Raw genomic sequence first — 19,943 nt, forward strand, 5'->3', positions numbered from 1 at the left:
TCCCCCGGCTCCTTGTTCCTATCAGTTCTGCTCCCTGCTCTTTTCTGCCCCCCCCAGATCTCTCCTGGGAACTGAGCTCCATTTCCCTCTCCGACTGATGAGTTTTGCCTTGTTATTCAGGGAGATGCTTTGATGGAACGTGCAGGGTATATAAAGGGCCAGAGGGTACCTACAATGCATGGCAGTGGTTGCTGTTCTGGAATCTGAATAGGCAAAGCATTTTTAAAAATCTATCTTTTGTGCAGTTAAACCAGACCATTCTATTCATCCAAGTCATGTGGCACTAAGAAGAGTGATCAAACCATGTAATGGAAGACAGAATGAATAAAGTATTTTTTATTTTTAATATATACAAGGATGACATAATGATTGTTAGCTGAGTCACACACTCTGGAATAACTGTACCCCCTGCCAATGCTTACAACAGAGCAGGTTTTAAAGGACAAGAGTATCAAATGCTAGTACTCTAACTTGCTACTTTCTGGGACATCAAGCACACTCCTAGAGGAAGGTGATTTTCTTTTGCGGGTATATCTTTTTTCTTAAAAAGATGCTAGGTGTCTTACAGGTTAGAAGATACTGTTGTTGTAATATGTAGTCAACTCACCTTTGTCTTGCGGTGACCCTAGGAAGAGTGACCTCCAAAATGTCAGATCATTAAAAGCCCTTCTCAGTTCTTGTAAATTTATAACGAAATCTCCTTTATTGAGGCAGTCCATCTCATATCTGGTCTTCCTCTTTTCCTACTGCTTTTAATTTTTTCCTATCATTATTGCCTTTTTCCAAATAAATATACCAAAGTTAAAATCAATAAACATAATATATATAATAAACCAACACTTCCCTCAAGAAAAAATGCCAGAGATTAATCAATTACTGTAATCTAGTTTAAGTCATTCACATCCCATCAAATACCAGGGAATAGAGAAATGTTTGCACTTAGTGCCAGAAAGAGGGTAATGTTGAGGCCAACAGGGCTCCCTTGAGGAAAATATTCCAAGCTTCTGAGTAAACCTACGCTAGCTACAGGTTTGCAATGTTATTCACTCAAATGAGGATATACACAGCAAGCTTCCATTTCACTCTCATACTTTACGGTTTATTTCCTAGGGTGGGCTTCATATTTTTAGTAAATAATATTTATAAATTGCTGTGTAGCCACAAATATGAGGAATATAGGCAGGATAAAAATGAAATGAAATGATTCTCCTTGTTTTCTAGACCTCACAAAATTGACTTTGCTTTTTTTCCACTGTAATTTTCAACAAATTGCAAGGCATTCTTCTATGCTGATATTTACCTTCCCCCCCTTCCCTTAGTCTAGAGGAATAAACACAGGCTCTGTTACATTTGTCTTTCTCTTGATCTCGCTCTTTGTACCTCTGCTGAAAGGGAGAATTAATAAAATTTCCAGCATATGTTTTCTTCCAGTGTCTGACACCACTAGCACAACAATATAATGGAGTTTTCATGAATCTGAGTACATTTTAAAAAGAATCCAGATTAGAAGAAATATAGTTATATTTATCTTCATATAACTTTAAAGTCTTTCAATCTTTCAGACCTACAAACTTGAATAGTACTTTGTAAGTAATCCTGTAATTCTAATAAATTGTCAGGTGAATCATTTTTTCCTAGGGAGATTAATCTCTTTTATTTGTTGGGATAAGCTATAACTTAAATAGAAAGAAAGAAACTAAAAGAAATTGAACGTTAATGCACACTTCTGAACAAATAAGAGTTGAGTTATACAGTTGGAAGAATCATAATGCTTGTCTCTTTAGACACTGCTCCATTAGAATGCAAATGAGGGGATCACATAATGGAATGGACATCCCGCAGGTTAAACTGCTCTCCATCCTCTGTCAGACAGACAGAAAAGAATGGTGATATGCTAAAAATAAGGACAGGAATATACAACTATGTTGCCTAAGAGCCTATCCATCTAGACAGAGATGGAATTTTTCAAATAAGAGGACATCCCATTACAGGATTCCGCACATATGCTTTGAATGATACAATCCCCCAAGGGCTTTAATGGCGAATTCTTTTAGAACTGAAGATCAACTCTCAGACTGTAGGCTTTAAAAATGGTATAAGAAAGAAGGTTGAATCTAGCTTTCTTGAAAAATAGGAAGAGTAGGGTAGTGAAACTGGGCTCGCATTGTTGAAGCCCCTGAACTATAATACCAAATGCCACTCCCACTCAGACTCCTTGTTCACTCTGAGCTTAGCTGCAATCCATTCCTAACAGTTAAGTGCAAGAGAAATGGATTTTCCCAGGAACATTCTATTTTTGCAAGCTATCTCTGTTGTAATGCAAATGAGTATCTTTTGGTTCTGGAAGGGCAGTTAAGAGACTACATATAAATTTATACTAAGCTGTGTTTGGAGTTCGAATCTCCACTCTGTCTCCCAGGAGACGGGCAAGCTGAGATCACCCCAGAGTATGTGTGGCTGATGGGGGTCACAAGCCCTGCCAGTTGTGCCACCTTAAGCAAGCTGCACAGTCCTGGAGCACCATCAGAAGGAGAGACTGGTAAACAACCTTTGAGCACAAAACCTGGAACCGTTGTTTGTTGTAAACTGGAATTGAGTTGATGGCATGAGATTAATTAAATTCGCTTTTAAAAAGACTTGCTTTCCATTTGTTGATATGATCAGTTTTGATCTTTTTTTCGTGCAAGGCTCAATAAGAGAGCCTACCTCCCTTTTGGGATGGAGAGGGATCACAGTAAATGCAGATTCCCATGACTCTCTGTATGTGAGATGCTATGGGGAAACCTGGAAAATGTATGGCAAATAGGTTTTTCAAACTCTCATTCCTAGTGTCCCTCCTGTCTACCAAAGAAGGCCTTACGTATGTATGGCTGGCTAAGTCCCAACACCTCCAACACAGATGTGGAGATTGCTTGGAATGGTTTGTGCAACTCAGTCAACATCTTTGGGAACTCCTTGTCCTGCATATTTCTCCTGTCCAGAGATGAAACTATCTTATGGAGTGTCTGTGACAGTAGGAATATCTTCCCTTTATGTAAATATTTTAGACTAGACATGTAATGGCACAGCTGACACTGCTGAGTCACTGCTTAGTCAGTGGACCGCTGAGTCAGACTCTAAAATCAATGAGACCACACATCAGATGCCACTGAAGCAGATGAACAATTAGCCAATTGTTTGCCAAAGTGACATAGCAAACTGTTCTTAGAATTTCACCTTCTCTGTGGATCAGGGCTGTGGCACATGTGGTCCTCCAGATGTTGTGAGACTGTAATTTCTCTCACTGCTCACCACTGGCTGTATTGGACAGGGCTTGACAGGAGCTGCAATCCAGCATCTGGAATGTCTATGACTGGTTGAGAGCACAGCTTGAAAATATTACTTTTATAGACTACAGAAGACACTTCCTTGATGGTGCTCAATAAGGGAGTGTGAGAATTGTAATCCGGAAAGTAATTTTTCCAAGCCCTGATCTAGTTGCTGTCCCAAGAGTTGAGTCACTGCAGGCTTAAAGTCAAGACATCATTACATGACAGAATCATCTTGCAAACAAGCTAAACCCTGTGTGACACATTAGAAAGCAGTACATCCGAGGTGTTATAACTCTTGGAACATAGGAAACTGCCTTATACTGTCAGACCAGGGAGATCTTATGGGGGTGGCAATGTCCCATTTACGGAACTCCCTGTCCTTACAGGCTAGGTCACCTTCCTGTTTATCTGTGGTCTGCCAGCAAGTGAAGAAATGTCTCTTCAAACAATCACTCAGCTCTGTGATTGCTTAATTTAATTTATTGACCCCTTTAGTTCTTTGTGGTTGTGCTGCTACTTTTAGCTTCCTGCATAGGTGCTTTAATTATTTTTTTGGACTAAATCCAGCATCAATCCTGCACAGAGCAGACCCTGTGAAATGAATCAGACTTGTTACTCACAATTGACTTGTCTGCAACAGAGGTGGGCAAAAGGCAATGTTCCAGATGTTGCTGAACTGCAGCTCCCATCATTCCTCATTATTGGCAGTGCTGGCTAGTGCTCTTGCCAACTGCAGTCCAGCAAGTATGTCAAAAGCTGCACTTTGCTCATCTCTTTGCTACAGTGACTGTGAACAGTTCTCAAGTGTTGCCAGAATAAGTTTTTCCTATTCCTGTCCTATCTGGAGATGCTGGAGATTGAATTTAGAATCTTTTGCAGGTAAAGCATGTCCTCTACCATTGTTTAATGGCACACTGGTGGCTGCATTCAAAAAGCTTCTACACTGCATGAATCTTTATCAAACAGGAGTGAAAGGGGTAGACAGTGTTTTGAAAATGACAAGCTCAGAAGAAATGGAGTAGCTCTAATATTGATCCCATTTTACTGACAGAAAACAGCAGTAACTTGATACAACTTATGATGAAAGTGAAAGAAGAAAGTGCACCAGAACATGAAAAAGACAAAACCCATGGCTACTCAAGAACTAGAAAATTCTAACTTTGATAATGAAGAAACGTTGGTCCAGATAGGTGGGATAAAAATCAAATAAATAAATAAATAACCTACAGTTCAATGCATTCCAATGGGGGAGAAAAAATTCACCAAAAAATAACGAAGACTCAGAACAAAGCCAAATTATGATTGCACAGGTTTTGCAAGGTGCACTAACGATCCCAAGCATTTAAAACCGTTTTTGAACATTGTAAGACACTTTAAAAGTAGCGAAAACAGACATTGCAAAACCATTGGAATGCACTGAATAGGCTTTAATGCATTCCAATGGGGGAAACATTGTATCGCTTAGCGATGTTTCCTACGGTGATTTTCACTTAAGGACGGTAATCCGTTCCCACTGGATTTGATAGGACCTAAACATGCATCTTTAGGAGGAGCAAAGTACATCCTTTCAATCCAAGATCAGAAATGTAGATTTGGTTTCTGCTATTTAATGAAGGATAAAAGCTCAACACACATTGAATTTGAAAAATGGTTGAAGTTTGTGGAAAGGAAGACAGGCAGAAAAGTTAAGCAGATTCAGACAGATAACGGGACTGAATTTACAAATGCGAAATTCCAGTCAATTTTGAGAAAGCATGGGATTACTCATAGGAAATCTGCTCCTTACACTCCAACACAAAATGCATTCATAGAGAGAAGAGGTCAAACACTTCAAAACATGGCTGAGGTTATGATAAGAGGAAGTAAACTTTCAGAATGTTACTGGGGAGCGGCTATTCTTTGTGCAAACTTTTACTTGAATATACTTTGGCACAGTGGCATAAATAATATCCATATACTATCTGGACAGGAAGAAAACCAGATTTAAAATTTCTGCATGTATTTGGGTCATCTGCATGGGTACATATCCCTAAGGAGACTAGAAGAAAGGGTGATAAGAAGGCTAAGCTAATGTATTTTTGGGTTACGAACAAAACAGAAAAGCATATAGATTTGGTTTACCCAACACAAAGTAATAATTAGCAGCAGTGCCTCATTTAATGAACATACTTATTGGTACAAAATTAGTTTGCCTCCAGAAACCATCATCCACACACCAGATATGCAGAATAATGGGGAAAGTGATGATGAGGAAAGCTCACAGCCAGATCAGGTGATCAAGAAAGAGACAGAACCTGTTGAACCACAGCCAGGTAGTGAAATCCCTTCTACCTCAGAGGAGAGGGAAACTCCTGAGGAGGAAAGAGAATTGCCTAGGAGATCACCCAGAGAGCATAGACCTCCAGATAGATATGAACCAGAAACGTATTATTGTCTTAACGTAGCAGAACCTGAAACTTATGAAGATATTTGCAATATGCCAAAGATTGAGCAAGAAAAATGGAAAGAAGCATTAGATAAGGAGTTAAATTCTCTGAAACAATTAAAAGTATATGAGGAAATTGAGGAACCTGCTAACAGTAAAATTATTGGGTGCAGGTGGATATTTAAGAAGAAAGTTGATGCTGATGGTAATTTAAGATATAGAGCAAGGTTAGTTGCAAAAGGCTATTCTCAGACTTCTAATGATTACGATCAGGTATTTGCCCTGGCTTTAAGTCCAGAAACCTTGAGATTCATGTTAACATATGCAGCTAAACACAATCTAGTTTCTAGGCATGTAGATATAGAAACAGATTACTTATATGCTGATTTGCAACACACAGTATATATGAAGATACCACCTAAAAGGTAAAGGTAAAGGTTCCCCTTGACAATTTTGGTCCAGATGTGTTCAACTCTAGGGGTGGTGCTCATCCCCGTTTCTAAGCCATAGAGCCAGCGTTTTGTCCGAAGACAATCTTCCGTGGTCAAATGGCCAGTGTGACTTAGACACGGAACGCTGTTACCTTCCCACCGAGGTGGTCCCTATTGATCTACTTGCATTTGCATGCTTTCGAACTGCTAGGTTGGCGGGAAATGGGTCAAGCGACGGGAGCTCACTCCGTCATGTGGATTTGATCTTACAACTGCTTGGTCTTCTGACCCTGCAGCACAGGCTTCTGTGGTTTAGCCCGCAGCGCCACCACGTCCCATGAAGATACCACCTAGCATTGAGAAAAAAAGGTAAATGTTGGCTATTGAAAAAGAGCTTATATGGATTGAGGCACAGTGGATATAAATGGAATCAGCATTTATCTAAAACACTCAAAGATAATGGATTTTTACAAGGAAAAGCAGATCCATGTCTATCAAAAGGGATGAGCAAGCTATTATATTGATATTTGTAGATGACATTGCTATATTTACACAGAATGAGAAATCTGCTAATGACATTTCAAATGCTAAAGAAAAATTATAAATTAAGAGACGGGTGAGATAAGCAACTAAGGAGTAGAAATAAAAAGATATGAAAAAGGATTTAAAATAGCTCGTAGACATAAAATACTGAAGCTATTAAAGCAATACAACATGGAAAATTGCAAAGGTGCCATCACTCCAATGAATGTAGAATTTTAAAAAATGTAACAGGTCCTGAATGTGATATTGATTTGTATAGATCTCTGATAGGTAGTCTGTTGTACCTAAGCAGATGGTCTAGACCTGATATATCTATAGCAGTAAATTTATTGTCAAGAAATGTAAGCAAGCCAAATGAAAAACATTGGCAAGCTGCTAGGAGAGTGTTAAGATATTTAAAGGAGACACAAAACAAGGAGTTATATTTAGAACCAAAGGGAGAGTTGACCATAACAGCATACAATGATGCAAATTATGGAAATAATATCAGAACAAGAAGGTCTACTTCAGGAATGACAGTTCATTTAGGTGAAAGTTTAATAAACTGGAAAACAGCAAGACAAAATTTTATATCTCTATCACCTGGTGAGTCAGAATATGCTGCACTATCAGAACTATGTACTGACCTTGTTTCTTACAAACAATTAGCTCAGGATCTAGGGATAGATTTACAAGAGCCAACAGCAGTTAATGAAGATAACCAGGCAGTCATCCAGATGGCAACTTCTCCGAATATAAAAAACAGGTCTAAGCACACTGATATACGATATCAAAATGTAAAACAAAGTATTGAAAATGGAATGATTAAACTGATTTACTGTGCAACAGAAAAAAATATTGCAGACAGTTTAACTAAGGTACTGGGACCTACAAAACATGAAAGAGCTTGTAACATGTTGGGAATGAAAAGAAATGAATATGCATGTAAATATTCTGTAATGTCAAATATTGAAAAACAATTTAAAGAGATGTATACTGTATTTGCCGCCGCACAAGGAGACTGGGTGTACTAGACGACCCCCCCCCCCCCACTTGGAGGCATGTTTTGGGGGCAAGGGCGAGAAGGGAAGGGAAGTGGGCGGTGGTGGAGGAGGAGGGGAAGGAGAAGCAGCTCTCCGGTGGCGCACGGTCGAGCTGGCTCAGCTGCAAGGGCGAGAAGGGAAGGGAAGCAGGCGGTGGAGGAGGAGGGGAAGGAGAAGCAGCTCCCCAGCAGCGCGCGGTCAAGCGGGCTCAGCGGCGCGGGGAAGTGGGCTCTGGCCACTCAGGTATGGCTGGCTCTGCTTCCCTCCCTCCCTCCAGACCAATCGCCTGCCTGCCCGCCTGCCTTCCTCTCCGGCCGGCATGGCCCCGCGTCACTTATTCAGTGGCAGCGGCGGCAGTGGCACCTCCTTCCTGGTCCAAATTAAGTGCACCCGGCGTACAAGATGACCCCCCCCAACTTGGAGGCATGTTTTTGGGGCCAAAAAAGTCATCTTGTACGCCACAAATATGGTATATGTTAACAAAACTGAATTCAACAATTGGAGGAAATTGACAGGTTTGAGCTAAACTTGGAGGAATTGTTAAATGCAGTTTTGTACTAAAGCAATAAGTATCAGAATCAGTGTTATAGAAAGAAGTAAGGCTAGAATTAATCCAGCTGAGTAAATTGTAACAGCTGAGACAGCAATCCCTGGATTGGCTAATCCTGGGATAAAGCTAGCCGACCTAGAACACACACTCTGTTGGTTGGTGTCGTGATGGCTTGCTGTCGTTGTGTTGCTGTGCTGGAGTATCCTGGAAGAAGCTGTGTCTTCATGCTGTATATTGGAAGAACTCTGGCTACTGGACTGAACATATGGTATTTGACTGCTGAACTAATTTACAAGGACTTTGACTCTGATTTATGCATTGAACTCTGTGGAAACTGCTGTGTATGACTTCGCGACTGGAAACAAGGACTAAGCTGTACATGTATTTATATATCCTGTAAATAATACAAATATTCTGCTATCAACACTGGTTGGCGTCTTCATCTCTCAGGGAAGTTCTTTTGGTTAGTGCCACCTGGTGCATCCTGGTCATACCGCAACTCTGTCAAAGTCACAGTTTGCAACAGCTGAGCAGGGCAGGACATTTTGAAGTTCACTCATTCATAGGGTGACTTGATAGCACACAACAATCACCACCACCACCACCACATTTTCCTATTCTTCTTCTATAGAACCATGGTAAAGAGGAAGTGTGCACTTTTCAAGAGAACAAATGAAAAATGTGAATTGCCTATTTCTGGTTGAACCAGTGGAGGCAAGATAGAGAAAAATGAGCAAAGCTGTTTGGGACTCAGTTTACTAAATAAATGCAAAGACATTCTGTAAGATGAGAAAGCTACAAAGGAGAGCCATAAAGAGATGGAATAACCAAGTACACAGTAACTGTACTATAAAATTCTGTTTCAGTTCATTTCACAGAAAAGGAGGGTAAACAATAGTACTACCATCATTGGCAGAGGGGCTGTTGGTTGATCCTCTTAAGTAGCTTTTTCTACTCTGGAGCCCTTCCAATGGACTGGACTACAAATCCTACAATCTTCAGGGAGGCTTTCCAAAGGTTATGGGAGTTGTAGTCCAGCTCATCTGGATGGTGGCATGTTGGTGAAATCTGTTTTTGCAGAACAGGACATGGGCTTGAGCATTAAGTCACAGTGTTATTTATTTAGCAAATAAATTTTAAAAACTGCTTGAGCAAGCTCACCATTGCACAACCAGTTACAACCAGGGCAAGGATGGGGACCCTGCCAGAGCAGGAGAGACACTTACATAATTGCCCTTCTGCTCTCTTTCTCCAGTGGGACACTGATTGTGATATGTCTGTCAATGCCTTCTGCCAGTATTTGTTTTAATTTATTTGATCTCTCACCCTCCACTTCCAAAGGACTCCCATAATGACAAAAGCCATGCACCTATTACAAAACACTAAAGTAGATCAGCAATGTTATTAGCAGCATTAAATCCATATTTAAAATATCTCAAAGTTCTGGGTGCATTAAAAAGCAGTATTGTTTTATTCACGTTGCAAAAGGAAGAAGACTTGATACCAGGCACAATCAGTCAAAAACAGAAAGGCCAGAGCTACAAAAGCAATGTCACACTCATCACCTATCTCCACTCTGGAATGGGGACAGCTGGAAAATGGCCTCAGGAGTGATTCATGTGGTTAATATGAGAGGAGATACAGTATCTGGTTTCCTAACCATATGTCCATATCTACAGGAGAGCTAGTGTGGTGGCATCATTGGAATGGTGGACTGGAACTCATGGGGAATGGGGCCAATAGTCCTCAATGAGCTAGGCAAACATGTTGGGTCAGACTGAGCCAGTCATATACAGTAATGATTTAGCTCAATATATTCTCACTTCATTGTGAGTGCAAACTATGGAGGAGGAGAGCCATGTATACTATGTTGACCTCAATTGAGGAAAGGCAATAAATCTAAAGGTAATAAATAAAAAAATAAGCCCTTCCTCAGTCTACTGGCTTTCAGAGGAATTAGTCTACATGTCCCACAATCGCTCATCACACATCATATTAGCTGAGAACTGATGGGAACTGTATCTAAAACATCAGCAGGGCACCATGTTGGGGAAGTTCGTGGTAGAATGATGAAGTTGGGTGGGGAATCTTTGTCTGTCTGGTCGTTTTGTCTTAGAATTGTTACAAGGCCTTACCATTGGCCGTGCTTTTCAGAGGTGTAAGCCAAAATATTTCAAAGGCCAAAGGTTCCCCGTATCTAGTACTTAATGTGTAACTGAATATGTCAGATTTGTCTGAAATTCGGTGAGAGAGAGAGCGAGACAGTGAGATATCAAATAAAACAAGTGTTTCTCCAGTGAAACTGATTCCCAAAATCAGGATGCTCAGATTTCAAATACTTTCAAAAATACTGTATCCTTATTCCAAAATCATAAGAAGCACAAACCTCTACATGAATATCAGTGATGTCCCAGTTGAAGTGTGTAGTAGCCACAGATCTAACCCTGGGCAAGGTTAGATTTGAAAACTGGTTCTGGCAGAGCTTTAACTGGGGCCACTGAAAATTAGCTTTTGGCAGATAAGACAAATTTGCTGGACTTTTCTATAGAGTGTTTTAGACAAATGTCAACAACAAGATCCAGTTCTGACTTTGGATAAAGTAGTTATCCTATAAATATTTTGAAGTTTGCTTCTCCCAAAAGATCTTTGAAACAGCTGGAAAATGAAACTTTTTGAAAAGAAACTTCTGATTGTCCAGTTTAAAGTACATGGATTGGTTGTATCTTGAAATTGGTTCCTCCAGAGCCCCAGCTGGGCCCAATGATATACAGTAATTACATTTTACTAGTATATCATAGGGATTTGGTGGACTTGTCTGTTAAGGGCATCATGTTGATTGCAAAGATCAGCCCTATTTTCCCTCTGGCTATAAACTAAGTAGTATCATATGTTGTCCACTAGGTTTCTGTCAGCTCTTTCTTATTTTGTCACATAACATCAATATTTTTTTAAAAAAAGTCTTATGTGATGACAGTACACTGATGCACAAAAAATTAATATGAACAATATAGGCTTGAAATAAATTGAATGAATGTACTTGTGCAGTTGATATCCCCAAATATCTAAATTGGGAGCTGTATTTCCATAGGGGTTCGATGGATAGCTCAGTGGTTTAGATATCTGACTGCAGAACCAGAGGTTAGGAGTTTGATTCCTCACCATGCCTCCTGGGAGAAGAGCCGACCTGTGTAACCCTGGGCAAGCTGCAAAGTCCAGGACGTCCCCAGAAAGGAGGGAATGGTAAATCACTCCTGAGTATTCTCTACCTGGAAAACTCTAAAAAGGGTTGCCATCAGTTGGAACTGACTTGAGAGCACATGACGACTATACTATGATTTCCATGGGAGTGCATCTGAGTACTAGACTGTAGAGGGAGAAAAGAAGAAGAAAAATGAGTCAAGGGTGGCATTAATGGGATTTTAACCTAGGTGAAATTGCATTGATTCGGTAGTTCATTAATCATAAGGAGTGGCAACTTTGCTAATCTTGATACATCACCTCTGTCTTTCTGGCTCATTTCTCCCGCCCACATCACACCATTAAGCAACGCCAGGGGTGACAAGGGAGAAGCAGCCGGCCCTACTATTGGGCGGAAAGCAAGAGAAAGAAGCGGCTGCCACAGGCAGTTGATTTGGAGATGTCCACGGGTGTGTGTGTGTGTGGCAGACAATTGTTAATAATCGTTTACTATACTTGCCTAGAGCCAACAAAAGAGGAAAGAAGAGTGTCTGTGGGATCCTTGATAGGGCTAAATTACGCCGTCGGCCGTGGCGACTACGCACTTGGATTGCGAGCGCGCTCCGTTTGCGGTTCCGCCTCAGGCAGCGGCATGCCTTCGGCTAGAGCTTTTTCAAGGCAACAGACACGTAGCAACCACCACCACCACCACCACGTCGTCGTCGGGCATCCCTCCTCGCCAGCAAGTCCTCAGAACAAAAGCAAAACAAAAAAAAGACCTCCGGGAGGACAACTGTGAGGAGTTGCGTCTCTCCCGGAGGCAGAGGCAGGGAAAAGAGAAGGCATTGGCGGGGGCGGGCGAGAAACGTGAGCGGCGGCGGCGGCGGGGAAGGGATTAGTTTGGCTTTGCAAGAGGCCAAGCAGGGCCCGGGCTGCCACGGCGAGCCCCCTCTCCCTCCTTCCCTCCCCGCTTCCCACTGGCTGGACGAGCTGCCAATCTGTGTGGGTAATGCTGCAGGAATTCTGCGCGATTTAAGGAGTCGCTCCTCGCACCGCACCGCACCGCCGAAGGAAAGCGGAGGGGAAGCGAGCCGCCAGGCGTGGGACAGCCCCGGGAGAGGCTGTAGCGAGGCGTTTGGGTGGGCTTTTTCCCCCCCCGTCCAATTTTTGGTGGCGGTCCTTTTTCTCTCTCTCCCCCTCCCGCCCTTCTGTGCCTCCCGCCTTCTTTTTTTTCCTCGCGGAAAAGTCCGCGCCTTCCTCCCGCCTGCCCAAACTTTCTTTGGCAGCGGCGGCGGGCTGGCGTGAGGGGACGAGGCACCTCCTGAGCCGCGGAGGGACGGGCTTCGGAGCCCAGCGAGGCGAGGGCGACCGGTGCGAGGCGCAGGGAAGGAAGCCAAGCCGGACGAGCGGGCGGGTGCAAGGACGCGCGGAGGGGCGACTGGGGCACCCACCGCCGCCCACCGCCCCCTTCTTTGCTCCCTCGAGGCAGCCGCCAACTCCGCCCCGAGGCGCGCCAACAAGCGGAGACGAGGAGCTGCTGTGGCGCCGGCGCCTGGGAGAGCCCGGAGGAGCGGAGGGAAAAAAAAAAAGAAGGGGGCAAGGGGGAGCCCGCGAGCCCGTCGCTTTCGGCCCGGGGTGGGCGATCGTCGGAGGGTCCTCTGCCGGTGGGAAGCCCTCTCTGGCGCTTCCCTTTTATTTCCCCCCCCCCCCCTTTTCGGATCCTGGTGGCGTCTCTCGCTCGCTCTCGTGTCTTTTTGGTCGTGCGCGCCTGCCTGCGAAGAGCCGCCAGCCGGGAATAATGTGGAACGTGTGGGTCCTGCTCGCTTTCGTCTTGACGGCCTCAGTCTCTGGGGAGACGGTAAGATGGGTTTAACTTTGTGGATTTGTTTTAGGGTGGTTGTTTTCGCCGGCGGGTGTGTGTGTGTGTGTGTGTGTGTGTGTGTGTGTGTGTGTGTGTGTGTGTGGAATGTGCCCAGAAATGTCATTTCCCTCTCTTAGCCCTCTTCCACCACCGGCACCCCCGTAAGCGGTTTAGCAAAACCCCGATTTCTCTGATCCTTTGGATCAACGGATGCAAATAAACGCACGCAACCCACCTCCCAGCGACAGGGCAACCTCTGTGCGCGTCTCGAATCGCCCGGAGAAACTTCGCGTGGCTTTTTCCAGTGTGCTGGAATTCTCATTCCCCCCCAACACTCTTTTTCACAACTCCGCTATTCCTGGCAGCTCACAACACAGGCGGGCAGTCCGATCCCCGCGGGTTTGAGGGTGGGCTGAGGAATTGGGGGGGGGGGTGTTTCTCGTTTCCAGAAGGGTAGCCCCTCCGAATTGGGGAGGGGGCGGCGACCGGGGACCTGGCTAAAAATGGGAGGGGGGCTTAGTTCGAAAAAAGGATGAGACTCTCTTGTTTCCACATCTGCTGTGCAGCAGTTTTGGCTGAGGTCATTCGCAGGGATCAAAACTTTCAGGCAAGGAAGGGGCAATCTGATGTAGCGGAGTGTGGACCACGAGTAGAGGGAAATCCATTATGTTGTATGTGAGGTGCGATTTGTCTTTCTTGACTCGGAGGAGCCACTGTATTCCAAGGGGGCTGTGCCTTTCTTAAGCAGCATCTCACAACTCATGTGTCACACAGTTGTGTGTGTGATGTTGCGTTTAGGTGGTGCCTCTTTTTTCATTATTTATTTAAATAGGCGATGCTTCTCCGGAAATGGCGATTACCGCAGGCATGGCAGTCGCGTTGTTTCATGGCAAAGCTTTAGAACTGTGTTGTAAAAATAGCACTTTTTTTAAAAAAAGTGTGTATCCCACGTTGCTGAGTTTGGTCGGCAGGGCCTGTTTTTCGCACTCCTGAAAAAAAAAGTTGATAAACGTATTCAGACTTCTGAGGGCTGCTTCAGCTTTTTCAACTCCTACGGAGGACTGGAGGAGAACATGATATGATGGTGATTCTGACTTGAGATCTTGGGCGTGTTTGAAAAACAAAGCAGAACTGAGTGGATCTTTGCATTCAGTTTAATGGATCAGAATTGAATATTTGCATTATGGTGGGAAACTGCATAATATGGTTTCCTCTCCTAAAGGCAAGAAAATAATGAAGAAAGATTAATTGGATCCCACCACCTCCATCTGTGTATTAAGGCTTTCTTTCTTTGTGGCATGGATTGTTGGAATAAAATTATGTCTTCCCCTTTGGAGGGGTTTACTTTGTAGTTGAATAATAGAACTTTTTAAAAAAGAAAACCTCTGGTGGTTTATCCCTGATGTAACCAGGGTGTTTTCCTAGTGTGCAGTGGAAGATGTATGGGCTTTTTTTTTATTGTTCAATTTTTCCCCCTTGGCTGCCCCACTGAGGCAGAGTGGAGTTTTGTGTGGATTTTAAGATACGAGTGTGTCTGTTTACCCTGAAGTAGTCCCATTGAGTTCTTCTTCTGTATGTGTGTACGTATAAGGTTGTTGGTACACACTGAATGGTTCAGCACTGAATGTGTTTCTGATCTATGTATGGTAGAAACTACCCTTTCTCTCTCTTTCCTCTGTGGACAAGTACAAAATAGCTCAAATCCCTGCTGACTCCTGTTGCTGAAAGTGCTTGCATCCCTCGAGAAGTGTGAGGTTGTTGCAGGTCTGAACAATACGTATCGCCACCTCTTCCCTGTTGCCTTCCTATATTTGCAAATTTGGGGGGGGGGAGTAAAAAATAATTTAAAATTACATCTTACAGTTTGCATTGCGCTCCCTTCCCCCTTGCATGTTGTCTTTCTTTTTTTGTTTTTCATATATTTTGAACTTGTATAATTTGAAGTCATCCTTAAGTTCCTTTATGTACTGTAGGAGGTTGTTTGAATTTGTGATACCCCAACTAGTCTTCTTCATGTATAAAACAGGAATCAAAACTAATATATAGTAAATAATTTAAGCCAAGCTGAAATCCAACCATATGGAGATAATTTTTCCTTTCTCTATTGTTGCAATGTGATTTTAATTTTTCTTTTGATTGGCATTTGCATGGTTGCTGTCATTTTCTTTAGTTGTGGGCATTGTCAAAAGGAGTAGGAGTGGGCTTTCTATATCTGCTTCAGCTGGCATCTTTGAGAAATATTTTTAAGTATAAACATCCTGAAAGTTGGTGTGGGGGGGTGAGAGCTTTTCTGTGGTTAAAAAATGTGTAGCATCTATCAATTATGGAATATAATTCCTCCCTCTGGGTAATTGTTTTAGATGTTTCTGGGATGATCTAGCTTGTAATGTGTTTCTAAAATGGTTAGACTGGTCTTACAAAATGTTTGCAGAAACCAGCCTTGTTGGCTGCTTACATCCAGTTCCAGAATGGACTGATCATGGTTAAACAAAAATCCTACACCCGAATGTTTGTAGGTAAAGCCTGTTGAATTCAGTAGGATTTGCTTCTGAATGCAATTGCTTAGGGTGGATCTGCATATGTAAGTTTTATTGCTGTTTTTAATCTCTCTCCTATCATAAATGCAGAAATCAAAGCATTTTGGATTCAAAAATCTGCTAACATTAGTTATCGTATTCTGAACTAAAAGTTGCAGATTTATCTCCTTCATAAAATGTGCATGATAGTAATTGGTGGGAGCAGGTTCGCAAGACACCTCCCCAATTTTTTTGTGTTTTGGGTAAGTGGTTCTATGAGAACTAATGGTTTGTAATGTTAAGATTTCTAACTGTGTTGGGTATCCTATGGAAGTGATGTTGTTGTTGTTTAGTTTTGTCCGGCTCTTCGTGACCCCATGGGAATGCCATAAAAGCTTCATTTCCAAGTTCATACAGCTGCTGATATTATAATTATTTCATGCTTTTGTAGTAAAGACATCCATTAAAAAACCCACAGAAATTGATTACACTCTTTTTCTTTGAAATTCTGGGTGGCTGAATTGGTAGTGGAAATTTTTTTGTCTGCGTGCTACAAGGTTAAAGAACAAGGACTACGTGGAAACCCATAATGTTTAAAATCTGTGAATAAAAAGCATTTGAAAAAAGGTTGGCCTTTCTGATAAGCACTGGGCGATGTGCAAGTATCCATACAGTTGCCAATATTGCATTACAGTAGAGGGAGGGGTGAGCATGGCATTTGCTGAACTGAAGAAAGGAACAGTTTGCATCTCTTCTGATTATCATCTTGAAGAATCCTTCTTCAGATGCTGAGAAGTGCTCCTACTTGTTTTGGTGAACGAGGAAATTTAGGAAATCTGATGACTCAGGACATGTTCAGGGCTACAATTCCCATTAGCCACATCAAACATGATTAATAGCTGGGGATGATAGGTTTTGTAATCCAAAACATCTGGAAGGCACTAGATGATCATATGCTGAACTAAAGGTTGTACATTTAAGCATACTTCCCTAAAAAGTACTGTATTACCTTTGACCTCCATGAGATTTTTATCATTGATTATTGCTTATTGCGTAAAGGTGTAGTCAGATTTAGGATCATGGCACAAGGGAATAACAGTAGAAGTGTTTTAGTGACTGTTTTTCTATTCAGGGTAAACATTTTGCAAGTTTCTGAAGGTTGTTGTAGGGGGGAAAAAAGAAACGCCACAAAACTAGCAGCATATGAATGACCTCTTTGAGTTACAGTTCATAGAGATTTTATGTGAGGGATACATTTGAAATTACTGTAAGTATGTAATCTTGACTCAGCTGTAGCTGAGTTCTTTTTTCAAAGTGTGTAAACAGATTGTAACACTTCAACATCACGTTAGTCTCAAATTTGTGCTTTCCGAATCTAAGTGATCCATGCTGTTCTTCTCTCCCCCACCCCTTCATTCTTGTTCTCTCTGTCTCCTTTAATTGTTCCCTTTCTAGAAAGGTAAGCTCTAGTCAACGGTTGTTCAGAAAGCAAAATTGAAGTAGGGATCATGTTTTGGCTACAGCAGAAATAAGGAATTATAGGCATTGTGGTGCGTTAAATGAAGGAGCACGTGTTGCAGAGAAATTGCACCAGGATTATAGTAAATACTGAAAGCCCTTAATTGTGGTGACACAGTTGTGGTGCTTGGCATGTTATATGTAAACTATATTTGGATGCCTTCAAACCATTCCACATTGCCACCAGGGAGTGCTCGCTGCAGTTGTTCTAGAAGGTAATACAGAGATAAAATTTCATCAGCCAATAATATGTGGTGTGATAATAATGTAGCTCTTTGGATGGATGGGTGAAGATGATTGTATTTTTAGAAATACCACCCTTATAAAATGGAAAAGAGTAGAAAGTTTCTTCCTTATCACTAAACTAGCTAGAGTTATGACATATTTAGAATGTTCCCAAATATTCCAGAAGTACGGCAAGTCCTGTAGATATTTTGAAGTAACCTCTGCATGCCCCTCTGTCAGATAGTTCTATAAAACATTTGAAAGTTCGTTGTGGATCAACTATGCCCACAATGAATGCCGAAAAGTATCTTATTACATAAAGAGTTCATAACACTTTGAATGGCTTTGTAGCTCTTTACTTACTTACTTACTCTCTCTCTCTCTCTCTCTCCAGACAGCCTCTTAATACTGAGCATAGGGGACTTACTTTTTTGGACCACATCTCCCATAATGGCCAGGGCTTGTAATCTAGATGAATTCAGTGCTCTACTGTAACATTTCAGGATAGGAAGCTTCCTTAGAAGGAGTCAGAATGTTGGCCACCTAGAACAGTATTGCAGATTTGCAACTTGTGCGTCTCTGCACCGTGTTGAACTGCAGTTCACATTCCCTAAGCAGCATAGCCATTGGTGAGAGATGACACATCAAGGAAGGGCTCCTACCTCCTCCATTTTTATATGGTTTTATTTGCTTATGCCACTTACCTGAAACAAAATTTAACTGGAACATGTGCCTGGAGTCATGTGACATCCATGGGAATCTTTGGGCCATCAGATTTACAGGACTACAGCCACAAACCCCCCTGGACATTCTGGCTAGTGCTTCTGGCAGCTAAAATCCAGAATATCTGGAGCGCCAGATAGTCACCATCCCTTACGTATGGAGCTCCTGCTACCACCTGAAGAAATTGGTTCCTATTTTTAAGTATTCCTGTTGGAGGAAAAAGTGGCTTGCCTGTTACAGTTCCCATATAAAATTCACTAATGCCTATTTCAATTTTGCATACTGTGCAAAAGCTGAGACGTTGTTCATTTTTTTAAAAATTGGGAGTGAAAAGATGAACATTGGCTCAGTTGTAGGCAGAAGATTTTTTTAGGTGTACCTTCATATACTTGCTTAAGCAGCCTTAGAACTGTTAAAACTCTGCTGAATAGCAAAATATTTCTTTTTGGAAATTATTGTTTATAAAAAAACCACGTACATTATTAGGAATATATGATCTTGAGTAGAGATGGGGATATTCATATACGAATATTCCCGCACAGGTGGCATTAATGAGGGTCCAGCCCCAGGGGCCAGATGATCCACTCACCGATCCGCCGCGAATGTGGACAGCACGATTCTACAAATGGCTCTGCGGTGTGCGATCTACTCGCTACTCCTGGCAGGAAGTGGGAGGACAAGCCTCGCTGCAAGGTTGAAGAGTGACGAGTGGATTGCGCGCTGCGGAGGCATTCGTAGAATTGCATTGGATTGGTGAGTGGACCGTCTGGCCCCATGGGGCTGGACTCTCATTAACACCACCTGTGGGGGGATATTTGTATACGAAAACAAATACTCCCATCTCTAATCTTGAGTCAATTGGTAGCGAATTAAGGCTGTTCTGCTGATGTTTTAGTGGTAGGAAATGTTTTGGTTTTTTGCTGGTATTTACATAACTGTACACCTCAACTTTGTATTTATTGCAGGGGAGTTGTTTGCTAGTGAATTTTTGTTTTTGTTTTGTTTTTTTCTTTTAAGTAATGAATGGCATGCACTGCAGTCAGATATGTTAAAGAGACACACGCTAACTGAGAGAGAAGTTTTGTCCTTCACTGTATGACAGAAAAACTGATAGTTTTGTTCCAACAGTAAATGCTAGAAAAGAGTTTTTGAGTTACATGAAATGAAAGCACAAATAATAAAATAATGCACCTTAAATTAGTGAAAGCAGTAGATTTAAACATGGTGCAGACTACATTTGCTGACAGTTTGAAAGCAAGAGCAACTTTCAGGCTTTTAAAATAGTTTGGTATGCTCCACTGGAAGCTTTATAAGGGCTTGGTAATTGTTAGCTGGCTGGATAGTGCGGTATTCCCCACTGTGCCTCCTGGGAGAAGAGCCAGCCTGTGTGGCCTTGGGCAAATCACAAAGTTCCAGGATGCCCCCAGAAGAAGGAAATGGTAAACCAATTCTGCTTTTAAAAAAAATCTGAAAAGTGTTACTATGAATTGACTTGGCAGCACTCAGTTATTAATAGTTGTCAGGGGCAGTGTGAAAAAATGCCATGGGCTGGACAGAAGGTCCTTACGGGTTTCTCATGATTTATTTCATTGTTTTGTTCAGTAAAATACTTCCTTCAAGATCAATTAGTTAACAGCAGGA

The 19,943-nt window shown here is 42.1% G+C and overlaps 1 protein-coding gene across 1 annotated transcript in view; it reads left to right on the forward strand.

Moving 5' to 3' along the window:
- Window positions 1-12,515: 12,515 nt before the first annotated feature.
- SDC2 (syndecan 2) overlaps window positions 12,516-19,943 on the forward strand; it is a 92,469-nt gene continuing 85,041 nt past the window's right edge. The window contains exon 1 of the mRNA XM_020785383.3: window positions 12,516-13,317. Coding sequence (XP_020641042.3) covers window positions 13,258-13,317 — 60 coding nt within the window. The 5' untranslated portion in view covers window positions 12,516-13,257. The remainder of the gene's footprint in view (window positions 13,318-19,943) is intronic.

The sequence above is a fragment of the Pogona vitticeps genome, chromosome 4, assembly GCF_051106095.1.
Source record: "Pogona vitticeps strain Pit_001003342236 chromosome 4, PviZW2.1, whole genome shotgun sequence".
NCBI lineage: Eukaryota > Metazoa > Chordata > Lepidosauria > Squamata > Agamidae > Pogona > Pogona vitticeps.